Below are 16,789 nucleotides of genomic sequence, written 5' to 3' on the forward strand. Positions count from 1 at the left end.
AGAGGTGGGTGACAGCCCGACTGTGAAGGGGCTGACAGGTGTGATCAGGAGCTTCGACCTCACTCTGGGGCCCGGTGCTTCTCCAGCTGACTGTGGGGAAGGGCCAACTGTTGAGAAGTCCAACCCCCCAGGAATGAGGCTTCCGCTCCCTTTGGTACTTCTCTCCTCATGGGCGAGGAACACGGGCGGGCAGACCAACGCGGAGTAGCACCGTGATGGACAACATGCCTTTCAGCAGAGGTGCAGCATGGTCTGGGCAGTCGCTTCAGAGGGTGTGTCCACCGGCCGCGTGCTGGGTGATGGGGAGCGTGAGGCGGGGAGCGTGAGGCGGGAAGCCGGGATGGTGGTCAGCAAGCTGTGCATGGATCCAGGAAGTACACGTTGAGAGCTGGGCTGAGACACTGGCAAGGGGGACCAGGAGGAGGGGTCAGGTTTGGGAGACCCTCCATGAGTCCATGTGGCGGGACTGGGTGACCAAGGGGCAGAGCATCACTCTTTCCTAGCCTGGGTGGCCCATAACTGTCAGCACAGATAGGAACTACGAACAGAGGCACAGGGTTGGAAATTCAGAGGAGAAGATGTTCTTCAGGCTTCAAATGACTAATTTTGTTTTTAATCCTTCCCTCGTAAGAAATTCCCAATATTAATCATTTAGGGGGCATCTCAGGAGTTTGGACCTCTCTGGCTACAAGGGTAGCATATTTCTATAGTTAGTAAAGAATGGTTCTAAGGACTTCCCTGGTGGTTCCGTGGCTAAGACTCCACACTCCCAGTGTAGGGGGCCTGGGTTCGATCCCTGGTCAGGGGACTAGATCCCACACGCCGGAACTAAGAGCTCTAATGCTGAAACTAAAAGATGCTGTGTGCCACAACTAAGACCCCAAGCAGCCAAATAAATAAATGTTTGTTTTTTTGAAGATATGGTTCTAAATTAGACCTAGTCCTCTGGACCTATTACAAGAAAGGAGATGGAAGGGAATGGGAGTGGGTTTGCTACAGAACCATCTGCAGTTTGATGAAGATTTGAGTGTCAGACTCACCAGCCATGGCAATACCAGAGAGAGTCCTTTATCTCCACCAGGCCAAGGCAAGCTTTGTGAAACGAATCTAACCCAGAACATGACAGCAACATTCTCGGTTTGAGTCTGGGCTGGGAGTGCAGAAATGAAACATACTCAGTCATGTTCAGTGGTGAAATTTCAGAGACAGACAGTGGTGCTGCTGCAGTTACAAAATCACAGCTTATTGGGATCACACCTACGGGAAAATGCCAGGACTCAAATCTGTTTCCGAAAACAAACAGAACTTGTTTTCTGTACTAAGTGGAGTTTGCTGCTGTGATGTGAGAAATCTCCATTTCTGGGAACAGCAACACATGTTTGGTTGAGGAACAAAAGCACCTGCCAAAATCATTCTGTGGATAAAAATTAAAAAAAAAAAAAAAAAACACTCCCAGTTTCTCGGTCCCTGAAAAAAGTAAACAGTTAGGAAACCACAAAATGGAATAATAGGTAAGTGTTCTGCAGAACCCCAGTTTGATGACTTAGAGGTGTCTGTTTGCATCAGCAAGTTTCTTCCATTTCAATCTGACTCACCGTGGTCACTCAGGCCCAAGCCCATAACCTCCCCTGCCTGGACTGGTGCAGTAGCCTCCACAGCTCTTATTGCCACCGTGTACTTTATCTCCTTATCTGATTCTCCCATAGAATGAAAGCTCCATGAGGGCAAGGATTCTGCTGTATTTTCAGGGTCTAGAAGAGTAGCTGGATACATTTATAAATCTACTTATGTATTGTTGCTGTTGTTTTCTATTGTCTCCCAGAGCTTGCTCAAATTCACCTCCATTGAGTCAGTAAAGCTATCTAACCATCTCATCCTCTGCTGCTCCCTTCTCCTTTTGCCTTCCATCTTTCCCAGCATCGGGGTTGGAAAACCAAAGAGTTGGCTCTTAATGTCAGGTGGCCAATATACTGGAGCTTCAGCTTCAGTCCTTTCAATGAATATTCAGGGTTGATTTCCTTTAGAAGTGATGGGCTTGATCTCCTTGCCATCCAAGGGACTCTCAAGAGTCTTCTCCAACACCACAATTCGAAAGCATCAATTCTTCAGTGCTCAGCCTTCTTTATGGTCCAACTCTCACATCCATACATGACTACTGGAAAAACCATAGCTTTGACTACGTGGAATTTTGTCAGCAAAGTGATGTCACTTGCTTTTTAATACTGCCTAGGTTTGTCATATCTTTCCTTCCATGGAGCAAGCACCTTTTAATCTCATGGCTGTAGTCACCATCCGCAGTGATGTTAGAGCCCAAGAAAAGAAAATCTGTCACTGCTTCCATGTTTTCCCCTTCTATTTGCCATGAAAAGATGGGACCAGATGTCATGATCTTAGGGTTTTTTTTCATTTACATATTAATGGTTTTGAAATCTTTAGTTATAATTGCAAAATTAAAATTAAATTTAAAATTCAGGGTCTCTATATGTTACCATCTTTAATCTTTGTATAAAAATATACAGCGAGAGAAGGAATTCCCTGGTGGTCCAGTGGTTAAGACTCCATGCTTCCTCTGCAGACGGAATGGGTTCACTCCCTGATTGGGGACCTAAGATCCCATAAGCTACACAGCCAAAAAAAAAAAAAAAGGCGGGGGGTGGCTACCAATACTAGCCAGGGCTGAATTTAGCTAAAATCAGCCAATTTATTCTCAGAAAAACGATGAGACTTAGAATATAACTGAAATTTCACTGAATTAAATCGAACCGAATTTCATTACTTGAAATTCTTAGGTCTTAATCAACTTTCTCTAATTCTGCCCGCATGTGTCTTTTAACTCCTGCCTGCTCTGCCTACCTAACCAGTTGCTGGGTTCCCCGATTCTACTTCTGGCAGGCCTCCCATCCTTCCTCTTCCCTTTTCCCTTCCTCAGGTCTGCCTCTGTCTCTAGTCGCACACACTGCTGCTGGATTAATTTGGAAGCGGCAACACCTGTTGAGTCACTCACCTGCTCAGGCGTGTCAATGGCTCCCAACTTCCTGGTCCCTCAAGTACAAATGCCTCAGAGCTGCCACAGGCCTCAACATCCCCTCTGTCTGCCTCCCTCCACCTCCATCGCTAAGCCCCTCCCAAACCAGACCTGTCCCCACACCCCAGATGGTGCCTTTGTTCCCGGCCAGGCTTCCACCCGACTGCAGTGTGATGCATCCTCCAAGGCTCAGCTCCCCACACGGAGCCTTTCCTGGCCCAGCTGGAACAGCTTCCTAGCACCTCTCTGCGGTGGTTACAAGGCTGCTTCCCTGCTGAACTTCTGTGTGCTTGTCAGGTCTCCCTCCCGACGGTGGGCTCCTTGAGGGTAGGGGCTGTCTTTTTCCTCTTTGTGCCCCATACAGTAGCTTTCACAGATAGAGTTTCGAGTTCTCTAAACTTGCATTAAACTTAAAAGGAGACAAGGGACTTCCCTGGTGGTCCAGTGGCTGAGAATCCGCCTGCCAACGCAGGGGACACAGGTTCCATCCGTGGAAACTAAGATCACACATGCCGCGGGGCCGCTAAGCCCGTGTACCACCGTAAAAGGCCCCACGTGCCACAACTAAGACCCGAGGCAGCTAAACAAATATTTTTAAAGTATTTTTAAAAAATAAACAAACAAATAAGTAAAAGGAGGCAGGTTCTTTCAGCTCTCAATTACAGGAGAGAACAGATTGTCTCTTATGTTTGGCTAAGCAACAAACAAGGCAGGGCACAGTTTTGCTGGCTATAGGCAAGGCTACTTGCAGAAATTAAGACTTGGAGATCGATCTAAAAAAATACACGCAGGGAAAAAGCAAAGCAGAAGAATGAAGTGGCTTGGGGGCAAAGATGTCGTGCCTGGGAATACTGAAACTGAGGGACCAGCCCTCATATTTAACAGCAAAAATATTTATCTCAATCCTTTTGTGACTTGTTGATTTTCATCTCTGGACAAAATCAGACATTCTGAAATATAAAGAACGTTGCTTAAACATGAAAGCACACATAATATTCGGAGAGCCTGTAATATACTGCCAACACTGGGCTCTCCCATCTTGCTGTGGGCTCTCGCTCCTGAGGGACCTGGTCCTTTCCATCACTTAAAGTCCTTGCTGATCCAAGCTGGCCCGGACAGGTGAGGCAGGGCAGTCTGTGGTTACCTACCTGCCAGCATCTGCGGATGGCAACCTGGTGTGCTGCTGAATGGACAAGATGGTGTGTGACCTTCTGATATGTGCTAATATATTTCCAACTAAAAACACTGTTTTGGAACATTTTATTAATGAAGGAAAAACATTTGCTGTGTTCAAGAGAATACTGAGTCATGGCTTAGTGATGAAAGAGAACATACCAGTCAGACCTGAATTTATGGCCAAAGGAGAATTACGATAGGATGGAATAAAAGAGATGACTCTGAAAGCCCCCAATCCTGGGATTTGCCTGGCTTTTATCCAGGAAGATTACTTTGGGAACTGAATATGATTTCCCAGCTGTAGGGAGTCCATGCTGCCCACCATCACCAGGAACACAAGATCATAAATGGAAGCTTGGTAGAGTAAATGAGAAACAGCCTCTGCCTTCCACTTCCCTTAATGTACAGAGCTAATAAAGTGACTGACTTGGATGAATGTCAAATCCTGCAGCCCTCAGCCATTCTAGCCTCTATAAAAACAAAATGAGTAATTTGAGGTTAGAGAAGATAGCTTCTTATAATTATGATTACAAGACTCTAATCATTAGAACTTTAAAAAAAATTAATGTAGCATGTCTTTGTAAAGACCAACCAGCCAGAACTATTCATAGAAAAGCCTAGAGCCATTTATACACAAAATCTAGACAACTGTGAAAAAAATAATAATAATAAAAAAGATAAAGCTTGTCTCAACTGATGCCCTGAGTGGATAATCACAATTTGAGTTATAAACATACCCTTTGTGTACACTTCATCTCTTCTCTTTGACTGTTATCCTTTTTTAGTTTATTAAAATCATGTATAACTGTTTCTCTCTTTTTCTGGAATGTTTCCTTGGAAGCAGCTGAGCAAATGTCCATGTCACCCCAGGACAAATCCCAATTACCTTCCTTTAAAGTCCATTTGATGGAGCCTGTCCTCTTGCTGACGGCATGCAGACTTCCATCCAATGTGGACACAAACAGCAAGGTTTCAGGAAGTGTCACAGTGCTGGGACTCCCAAAACCCTGCAGTGAGAGGTAGAAGAATCGATGTGGTCAATATGATTCTTCATCTTGGGTGTGCACAACCACCGACCAGCCCCTCCCGTACCCGAAAAGTTATCCTTCTAAGATCTACCACGTCACAGATGAAGAAACTGAAGTTGACGAGCTGAAGTTCCCATCAAGGGCATGTGTCTGGACAACAGCTGGTTTAGGACTAGAACCAGACCGCCTTATTCTATCTAAGCAGCAGTCCTTCCCACACAAGGGTTGATGACCTAACATGTCAGGGACGGGGGACTCTGAAATAGTCCAAGGCCAGCCTCCACTGAAACAGATGGGGAAAGTATGTATGCCAGCTTTGAGTTCCTTCTCTTGGTTATATTTTACTTTCTGAAACCTGGTTATCTTGCAAGACTCCATGCTAAAGTAGAATGCCAACACACCGACACACATTTTAAAAGGCAAGGAATCCGGCTCAGTGGTAAAGAATCCACCTGCAACACGGGAGACTTGGGTTCGATCCCTGAGTCGGGAAGATCCCCTGGAGAAAGGAATGGCAACCCACTCCAGTATTCTTGCCTGGGAAACCCCATGGACAGAGAAGCCTGGTGGGCTATAGTTCATGGGGTTGCAAAAGAGTCGGACACAACTTAGCGACTCAACAACAAACAACAACAAGGAATTTGGGGGAAATATTTAAAGCAAAATAGGAAAAACAGCTCTCATTATACAAAGAGTTTATATAATATAGTAAACACCAAGATTTTGAGAGAGACATATCATAAAAGAAAATGTATGACTCAGGGAGTTCAACTTGGTGCTCTGTGACAACCTAGAGGGATGAGATGGGGAGGGAGGTTGAAGAGGGAGGGGACGCATGTATACTTATGATTGATTCATGCTGATGTATGGCAGAAACCAACACAATATTGTAAAGCAATTATCCTCCAATTAAAAATAATTTTTAAAAAATTCACCGTAATAACCCAAATTATTCTTCATGTAATAAAAATACAATTTAAATTAAAATGTACCTTTTATCTTTAATGAATTTGAAAAATATTCTACAGAAAATAACCAAAGGTAGTGAAATTCACTTTCTCATCCACTATTGATTGGCAATGAAAATTATAAGTTAGTGCAATATTTCTGGAAAGCATAAAAGTATTCATGCTTTTGACTCTGTAGTTCCTCTTCTACATCCTAAAGAAGTTAAGTCCAGCTATGGGAAAAGCTCTTTGCACAATGATACTCATCAAAACCCATTTATAAACACACAAAAAACAGGAAGGACCTGAACACTTCTAAATGGCTGAAACAAATTAGGACACAAACAGTCAATGGAATACTGCTGCTGCTAAGTCGCTTCAGTCGTGTCCGACTCTGTGTGATCCCATAGACGGCAGCCCACCAGGCTCCCCCATCCCTGGGATTCTCCAGGCAAGAACACTGGAGTGGTGCCATTTCCTTCTCCAATGCATGAAAGTGAAAAGTGAAAGCGAAGTCCCTCAGTCATGTCCGACTCCTAGCGACCCCATGGACTACAGCCCACCAGGCTCCTCCGTCCATCGGATTTTCCAGGCAAGAGTACTGGAGTGGGGTGCCATTGCCCAGTGGAATATTACGTATCATTAAAATGGCCCTTGGAAGAATCTACAATACAGAGGAAAACTTGTATGTGTTGTCACATGAAAACTATAGAATACAAAATTTAATGTACGCTGTGGTTATAATTAACTGGACAGTTTTTTTTTTTTTTTTTTTGCTTGCCTGTCCTCTAGGTTTGCTAGAACTGTACACTCATCCACATGGTTTCCATGGGAGTGTGTGTGTGTGTGTGCACGCACACGCACAAGCAGGCAATAGCTGGTACGGTTTCCTAGGATAACTCCCTTCTGAAGTCTGGGTCCACTCAGCAAAACCATCTGTAATGAGATTTTCTCTTCTTTGTCACTGTACTGTCACATCAATCAGCTGGTTCCTGCAAGTCTTGAATTAAAAACAGGCCAATACAACTTGCTTACACTGCGACAGTTTAAATTTTGGCACAGATGCTTTTTTTAAAATACAGTATGGCTAGCTTTTAGCATGAAACATAAAGACTGTGCATGGGAGCCTGACCCCCGAAATACCTGGTCACTCTTGGTAAAAGCCAGGATGACACTAATTAATCTCCTAAAACAGACGGCTCTCTCCAGGGCAGCCTGAGCTGGTGGGACAAACACTCCAGTGCCTGCATTCCTTTTCCAATGTGAAGACCCCCAGGCAAAGGGGCCAAGCAGCTGCCAGAACCTCCTCTACCTCTTGCCTGTGTGTGGCCTGCAGGGGAGAAGCCCCGCCCTCCACTTTGCCCAGGGCAAGGGCCCCTTACCTGGGATGAGTGAAATAACTGCAAGCCTTACAATTCCTGCTGAATCTACTCTCCAGGTTAAGGCTGAGAAGAACCTGTTTTTAACTCCACTTCTGCAAGTAGGAGATCAGTCTCAGTACAACCTGGCTAGGAAAACAGAAGCCCCGACGTGGTGGCTGCCCTGGGTGGAATCCAAAGTCTTGTACACCAATTGTCTAAAATTATTCTGGACCATGGGGCATGAATGGTGACTAGAATCATCTGGACCTGCTCACACCTGAACACATACCACCTGGAGCACCTGGCCTGGAGAACAGCAGCCCTGTGATGACCACTGAGGCTGGGGCTACCTCCACTGACAAGGGGAATGAATGGGTCTGCGACTTGATGTGGGGTGGCGGGATTAAGTTAGGTGGGGGTAGTGAGAAGGTCGACCAAATGAAATGGGAACGTGTATGCGTATCTGGGGGCCAACAGGTGGGAACCCCCTCCCTCTGTCACACAGTTCCCCTGGGAACAACCATTCTTAGGTCTTGGGAATCATGTCAGAAGCAGGTTGAACAATTTGGGTGGCTGAAGTACTAAGAAATTAAACTCAGAAAAAAGAAAAGGGAATTAAACTCAGGAGGTTTCTGTGAATATGTTTTCCTCCATGTGGAAAAAGCTGGATGAGAGACAGACAGATAAAGACGGAAAGAAGGTTGAGAAGAAACAGGGCAGAAAAGCTGGGATTAAGACCCTGGCCTCCCACACTTCTCAGGCCTGGCCAACCCCTGAGCTTGGGCCCAGGGACACCTGGCCCGTGCAGTCAACTCCCCTGTTTGCTTAAGCTTGTTAGAGCTAAGTTTCTGTCCCTCGAAACTGAGACAGTCCTAAATACACACCCACACACACCCACACACACAAGTATTTTCAATATATCTATAGAAAAAAAATGTAAAATTATAGCCCTAGTTTTTTCTCCTTTATTTTCTAAATTTTCTATAATATGATCATAAAAAGGAAATGGATAAGTTAGCAGGTGGAAGAGAAGCTGGGATTTAAAGGACCTTCAGCAAGCCCCTAAATTCCAGAAGCCCTTTCCACCTCAGGGTTATTAGGTAACCCAATCACCTTTGATCACTGAAATCCACCAAATAAGGGACAGAAGTTTAGAAACACAAAGGTCTCCCGGTCAGAGAGTGTACATCCAGAGGACAGAAGAGGTTCACTGTAATTAAAGCCTAAAGCCTACAGTACAACTATAATTAACTAAATGCCCCCAAATACATCTCATCACAGTCTTAATACTAAAAGGGGCCAATATTTACTAAAATGTATCAGTGCTGCTCCACTATTGGCGTGGAAATGAAACCAGCTGCTTTGTCTGAGCATCTTGGAAACCACAGGAAGAGCAATTGTCCATGGTTGGTTGGTGACTCGAAATAAAACACTCATCACATAACTAACATGGTCTTCAAAAATCTCAGAAAGGCCAGGTTTGGCTGGAGGTCGAATTTAGCAACTGAGAACACTGAATTAATCACAATGTCCACAGTGACATCACAAACCCCATCACACCAGACAGATTTTTCTCTTCTTTGACGCTCTTGACAGTTTCAAATTAGAAAGAGACACTCTGAGCAGCATTAGTCTCTCATGAGGCAACTTAATATCACAAAATCTCTGCCTTTTTCTTCTCCTGGCATTTTTTAAAGCATTAAAATGCTTGCCCTCAGCTACAGCTGCTATCTGTTGTTGTAGTTCAGTCACTAAGTCGTGTCGACTCTGCGACCCCATGGACTGCAACACACCAGGCACCTCTGCCCTTCACTATCTCCCAGAGTTTACGCAAATTCGTGTCCATTGAGTCGGTGATGCCATCCAACCATCTCCTCTTCTGTCCCTACCTTCTCTTCCTGCCCTCAATCTTTCCTAGCATCCAGGTCTTTTCCAGTGAGTCAGCTCTTCACATTGGGTGGCCAAAGTACTGGAGCTTCAACTTCAGCATCAGTCCTTCCAATGAACATTCAGGGTTGATTTCCTTTAGGATTGACTGGTTTGATTTCCTCGCTGTCCAAGGGACTCTCAAGAAACTTCTCCAGCACAATTCGAATGCATCAATTCTTCAGTGCTCAGCTTTATTTATGGTTCAACTCTCACATCCATCCATGACTACTGGAAAAACTATAGCTTTGACCACATGGACTTTTGTCGACAAAGAGATAAGTTGCTATAACTCACGTGAATGCAATAAGCAACTAAATTCTGTGTGTGATACTGAGCACAGCTTAGAACTTCGTGTCTGTGAAACATTTAAAAACACTGCTTCACGATGATCTTGCATATCACCTTCACCCTGTTGGTGTTCCATTTTCCCTGCAATGGATAAAAGGGCTTCAGGCCCCAGAGCTACACACACTGGTTTCCAGAGAGCCTGAGAGCAGAAAGAAAAGGTCTGATCCTGCCAATCAGCCTGGGATCTGCCTCGTTTTTCAAACTAGTGGGTTATATACTCCTGGCTTCATTGGTGACTCCTAAAAGAGTAATTGCAGTGACATGGTAGAGGCCATGGCAGGTAATCTAGTCTAAAATGAGACATCCATTAGCTAATTGGAAGTCTGGCCCTCTCACATGAGGTGACCCTGACATAGCAACTCTGGAAATGCCCCGTCTGAGGACCAGAGAGCTGGGCAATTTGGGCCAGATGATGCTGGGGAAATGTGTGCCTGTAAAAACAGCTTATTTCACTTAGGTTGATTCCGTTGTTAAAATCCAGCCCTCACTGTTGCTCGGCTCGGCCAGGGCTGCCTCCTGTGAAAACATAATTCCTGGGCTGGATCCTCACGTTCAATTTTATTATAAAGCAAGATTAAAATGTACCACTTGCTTTGCATTTCCCACAAAAGACACGAACGCAGCTACCAACTGCTCATACAGAGATGAGTAAAAGGTAGTTAAATCTCCAACAATCTCATTTTCTAATATTCTAAATTCAGCTAATTGTCAGCTGCTCCTGCATTAATGAACTCAAATGTTTATATTTCAGGCAAGAAAAAAAAGTCTTTCCTAAAACAAGCTCTGGAATAACTTTGTTTAGTACAGACAGAAGGGACTGTCCGTATAAACATTCACAAATCAAGTGTTTAGGTAGCACAAAAACAAATGAAACAGCCTCTAACACACCTTTTTTTAAGATTAAAAAATATATATATTTATTTATTTGGCTGCATCGGGTCTGGCTGCAGTCGAGACACATGGGATCTAGTTCCCTGACGAGGGTTCGAACCCTGGCCACCTGCACTGGATGTGTGGATTCTTAGCCACTGGACCACCAGGCAAGTCCCCTTTTTTTGATGTGCACCATTTTTAAGTCTTTACTGAACTTGTTATAATATTGCTTCTGTTTTATGTTTTAGTTTTTTGATCACTAGGCATGTGGGGGTCTTAGCTTCCCAACCAAGGATCAAATCCTCATCCCCCAGCACTGGCAGGCAAAGTGTGGACCATCAGGGAAGTCCCAAACCTACCAGTTTCTGAACTAGAACTTGGGACGGGTCAGGCCAGAGGCAGCTCCCCGGTGGCTGGAGAAGAGCCCACAAAGCTGGGATCTGGTTGCAGTTGCCAGGCTACCACTGACAAGGCTACTCCCCTGCACCCTCCCTCTGGCCCCTGGATGAACAGCAGGAAGCACACCACATGCTGCTCTAAGATTCAGAACACAGGGCAGCCCCATGCTTCCCCATTAGGGTTTTCCAAGAGGCTGCATTTTCCAAAGAAACACAATTCTTAAATTTCAGACACATATTTCAAGAACCAGCCCACGGTTTAACAGACTACCTAATAACAATGGTCAGAAACAAGATCAATGAAGTTGGCACAGACCTTTCATCTTGAAGTCAGAGGGAAGAAGTGGGGCCATGCACACACGTGTCTGACACCCCAATTTCCAAGGTGATCTATACATGATACTGTAGTATCGGTTCTATCCCCAAACTAGTGAGTCCTTGTTGTTTAGTTGCTAAGTCATGTCAGACTCTTTTCTGAACCCATGAGTTGTCCATGGGATTTTCCAGGCAAGAATACTGGAGTGGGTTGCCATTTCCTTCTCCAAGGGATTCTCAGGAACCCAGGAAACGAGCCCACAGCTCCTGCTGTGTCTCCTGTATTGCAGGCAGGTTCTTTACAGTTGAGCCACCAGGGGAGACCACAAAAAAAAAAAAAAGAGGATGTGCACACTGTGAACAAGAGAGCCATACACGTCTCAGGTGGCATGCAAACTGATCAGGCCTAACCCAAACGTCCATCTCCAAAAGCTCAACTTATAGGCACTTTCCTGTGAAACGTTTCCCATTCTTACCTCCACTCCAACAGACCAAACCATTTATAATAATTAGAATACAATAATCTGGCTAATTACAAAATGGTATTTTTCTTTTAGGAGTACCACATTGATTTCCAGGATTTGCTGAGAGGTGGGGTTTTTTGCTTGTTGGCGTTTTTTTTTAACTAATTTTTTCCTGCATGGTTATTGGATTACTGTTACATTACATAATTCTCACTTTTAGTTTTACTTAGTTAATTTCTATCTGAAAGACACAAAGGCCAAGTCCTTAAAAAGCAGAATTTTAATTTGGAAAATAGTTTAAAATGTGACAGTTCACTACCTTGGTAGTATATATTTTAAGGCACAATAAATCCATAAAACTTTTAAATAAAGACATGGAAATATTGCTTATGCATGCTTGAGGTATAAGCAGAGATTAAAGGGTGATTCCAAATGTTCTAAGTTATTCTTGTGGAATATTTTTACTAGTTTTCAAGCCCAAGCCCCATATAGAAAGAGTCTAATGATTGTGTCTTTGAACATACATACTCTCCCTGGTATAAAGAATCTGCCTGCAATGCAGTAGACACAGGTTTGATCCCTGCTTGGGGAAGATTCTCCTGGAGAAGGAAATGGCTACCCACTCCAGTATTCTTGCCTGGGAAACCCCCTGGACAAAGGAGCCTGGTGGGCTCTAGTACATAGGATCGCAGAGTTGGACACAACTGAGTGACTAAACCACCACCACCAAGGTTAAGAAAACCCTTCCACCAAACTGAAGATACAACACTTGTATCAGTTTAGCAAAGATATTGGCATGTGTCCAACAGAAAATCCTTATACAACATCAGTTCAGTCGCTCAGTCGTGTCCAACTCTTTGCGACCCCATGAATCGCAGCACGCCAGGCCTCCCTGTCCATCACCAACTCCTGGAGTTTACTCAAACTCATGTCCATCGAGTTGGTGATGCCATCCAGCCATCTCATCCTCTGTCATCCCCTTCTCCTCCTGCCCCCAATCCCTCCAGCATCAGAGTCATTTCCAATGAGTCAACTCTTCGCATGAGGTGGCCAAAGTACTGGAGTTTCAGCTTTAGCATCAGTCCTTCCAATGAACACCCAGGACTGATCTCCTTCAGAATGGACTGGTTGGATCTCCTTGCAGTCCAAGGGACTCTCAAGCGTCTTCTCCAGCACCACAGTTCAAAAGCATCAATTCTTTGGCATTCAGCTTTCTTCACAGTCCAACTCTCACATCCATACATGACCACTGGAAAAACCATAGCCTTGACTAGACGGACCTTTGTTGGCAAAGTAATGTCTCTGCTTTTGAATATGCTATCTAGGTTGGTCATAACTTTCCTTCCAAGGAGTAAGTGTCTCTTAATTTCATGGCTGCAATCACCATCTGCAGTGATTCTGGAGCCCCAAAAATAAAGTCTGACACTGCTTCCACGGTTTCCCCATTTACTTCCCATGAAGTGATAGGACCAGATGCCATGATCTTAGTTTTCTGAATGTTGAGCTTTAAGCCAACCTTTTCACTCTCCTCTTTCACTTTCATCAAGAGGCTCTTTAGCTCCTCTTCACTTTCTGCCATAAGGGTGGTGTCATCTGCATATCTGAGGTTATTGACATTTCTCCTGGCAATCTTAATTCCAGCCTGTGCTTTTGCACCTAAATTCCTGGAACCTATAACTGGCCACCAACAACCATTCTGCCTTGTGCAGTGCAAGGCTCCCTGCCCGGGCTCCAACCCACTGCACAGCAGCCCATAAAGGTAAAAGGAAGGTAAAGTGACTTTTGGTTGGTTGATGAATATCCATTACAGTATTATTAAGACTTAAGACAGGCATGCCAGTCCAGGTTCCATGCATGATACAGGATGCTTGGGGCTGGTGAACTGGGATGACCCAGAGGGATGGTATGGGGAGGGAGGTGGGAGGGGGATTCAGGATGGGGAACATGTGTATACCTGTGGCAGATTTATGTTGATGTATGGCAAAACCAATACAATATTGTAAAGTAATTAGCCTCCAATTAAAATAAATAAATTAAAAAAAAAAAGACAGGCATGCGAGTGAAGGAAGGATTCCACAGGAAAGGCTTCCAAGCGCTTATGCTTTTACTACTTAGGACAGGGGAAATCTTGAGAACAATTAAGATTGCATGTCACCAAATGTAGAATAACAAATTGCAAATGGACTTAGAATGTGCTAGGGAATCAGAGCTTCTAATTATTAACCTTAGCAATAACGCTTGGAGGTGAGAAGGGCATTGGGTGCCGGGGGATGTGCCAGTGCCAAGGCACCATAAAGAGGACAGAAAATAAGACTTGCACATGTGCGTGTGTGGGTGTGATGGGGGAGATGGTTCCTATGGATAAGAAAGCAGAGGTATGGAAAAATCACAAGTAGACTGGATCCTCCTGTGGGCTATACCCAGCTGAAAGCCACCCAGGATGGGTGAGCTTATTTTGAGAGCTATGGGTAAGACACTTTCTGGCTCGTCATACCAGATCCCAGTTCTATAGAGCTTCCCACCAAAAAAAAAAAAAAAATAGGCGGGGGGAACCTGTGCAATTAAGCAGGAAGTTCCTCAAGACAGTATTATGTAACACAGTCCCTTGGCAGGCCCTAAACGATTAAAAAAAAATACATCTTTGTCTACAATTCTATTTGCAGCCATATTATATACTTCTGGCTACAGACCCCAGCAGAGTCTGGCTCTTTGCAATTCTGGTGGCTTCACAAAACTACTAAGCGGGGTACTGTCATATTTGGCCACATGGTAGAAGACTGTGCCCAGAGATGGCCAAAAAACCACCGAGAATTCTCCAAATCAGCATGCAACTGAAATCAGTGCCCAGTAAATGCCGGCACACACCCATTACATAACAGTCTCCTGTTGAAAAATGAAGCCCACATAATGATCAGTGGAGCAGGCTAGAACAGCAGCTCTTCCTTTGAGGGTATCAGGAAAAGGTCTGATGAGACAGATCCAACCAAGTGTAACAGAGTTTGGCATCTTCTGTTATCCTCTGCTTTCTTATCCATAGGAACCATCTCCCCCATCACACCCACACACGTGCAAGTCTTATTTTCTCTCCTCTTTATGGTGCCTTGGCACATCCCCCAGCACCCAATGCCCTTCTCACCTCCAAGCATTATTGCTAAGGTTAATAACTAGAAGCTCTGACTCCCTCTTCTAATCAAACCCTGCTCCCCACCCCCTGTCTCACTGACATACCTCAATTAAGAGTCAAGTACTCAGTACGGGTTTCCTTTGTGGCTCAGCTGGTAAAGAATCTGCCCATAATGCGGGAGACCTGGGTTTGATCCCTGGGTTGGGAAGATCTGCTAGAGAAGGGAAAGGCTACCCACTCCAGTATTCTGGCCTGGAGAATTCCATGGACTGTATAGTCCATGGGATCGCAGGGAGTCGGACACGACTGGGCGACTTTCACTCACTCAGCTCAAACGTGGAGACTTCTATACAATCATCTGTATACACAGTGACACAGAACCTCATTGGGTTTATTCCAATCCAGTAGAGGAAGGATGAAGAACGGAATTAAAACACTGGTGATATTAAAGAGACTTTTAATTGTGTCTACGTTTTAATGGTTTCAGTCTAGGATAAAAATCATGCCAAACCCCGACACACTTTGTTTACCTGTGCTTAGATCAGCAATAATCTGTCAACTGTATATATTTCCTTCTAATTAGCCCATCGGCTGCTGTTTCTTGACATCAGGTCAATAAAGGTAACTGTGACATTTGCTTTGGATGGGAGTCAGGTGTCTAACTGGGATGCAGAAAAAGGGCAAGGTTTAACTGAGCAGTGCTGTGTGGTTTCCAAACTCAGCCACTGAGAGAGTTAAACTAGTATTTAACACGCAGCAATTCTTGCGTGTGGTGTAATTAACCACCACCCAATTCTTTGGTGGTCTAGGCTACTCATTTAATGGGTCTGATAAAAGGTTCCTTGTAAGGCCACATGATTTCTGACAGTAAAGGTGTGCTCATTTCACAACAGGTGAAGACACTTTCCCCAACTGGTTCTGGGGCCCCAGGCTAAGTGTCTAAGTTCAAGCAGCTGGCAGCTCCATTTGTCTTCACGGTCCCTCTGTCATCAACTTATATTGACCCCAGGGGAGGAGCAAATATATTTGGGCATGAAAGGTGCTACAGGAAACCCTTTACCACACTGTGGTCAAGGTACCAAGCCCCGTTCTTAGGGTGATAGCGAATCTCTAAAGTTGTTAAGCATTTTGTTAATATTAAAACTAAAACCCAAGGTCTCACCATCATTTAGTGGTTGAGATTTAGAATGCAAGTATCACCATTATTATTACTCAGTCTTCTTCACTGAAGGGAAACAGCAGCAATGCAGGCCTTGTAAAAAACTAAGAATCCTATTAGGCTCACTTACCTTATGGAGCAGCCATCATAAACAAACAAAACCAATAAAAGTCTGATTAGACCATAAGTTCATAAGGGGACTACCAGCTTTACAAAAAGCCAGATTTGATCTATTTGAGTGGCACATTCATCTTCAGTTAAACCTATTAGGAAGTCTTCCTATGAAAACCCCAAGGGGAAAAAAAAAGACTCAATTAGATACCAAATTTTTCAGTCTTAATAACAGCAGTTAATCTGAAACTGTCAATTTTGCTCTTTAAACTTGGTAAGAGATTCCTTTCTACCAGAGACGGACGGAAGGGGTCGAGTAGAAAGTGGATAAATGCTCTAGTTGAATAAACATTATCCATAAACAACTGTATTTATATATTTATGACATAATTGCCACCTAGGCCTGCCAGATGTTGCCAAGCTTTATAACGGAAGTCAAACACTATGAAATCTGCCTGAAGTTGAGCTCCTTGGCCAGATCGACTTTCCCCTAGACAAGAGTCCCCATTGTCTGAAGTACGTCTGAGGATT

The 16,789-nt window shown here is 44.3% G+C and overlaps 1 protein-coding gene across 1 annotated transcript in view; it reads right to left on the reverse strand.

The window, feature by feature from the left end:
* Positions 1–16,789, reverse strand: part of ERN1 (endoplasmic reticulum to nucleus signaling 1) — an 82,366-nt gene that overhangs the window by 47,747 nt on the left and 17,830 nt on the right. The window contains exon 2 of the mRNA XM_027517673.1: positions 5,088–5,208. Within this exon, the coding sequence (XP_027373474.1) occupies positions 5,088–5,208 (121 nt within the window). The remainder of the gene's footprint in view (positions 1–5,087; positions 5,209–16,789) is intronic.

Source organism: Bos indicus x Bos taurus, chromosome 19 (assembly GCF_003369695.1).
Source record: "Bos indicus x Bos taurus breed Angus x Brahman F1 hybrid chromosome 19, Bos_hybrid_MaternalHap_v2.0, whole genome shotgun sequence".
In the NCBI taxonomy this organism is placed as follows: Eukaryota; Metazoa; Chordata; class Mammalia; order Artiodactyla; family Bovidae; genus Bos; species Bos indicus x Bos taurus.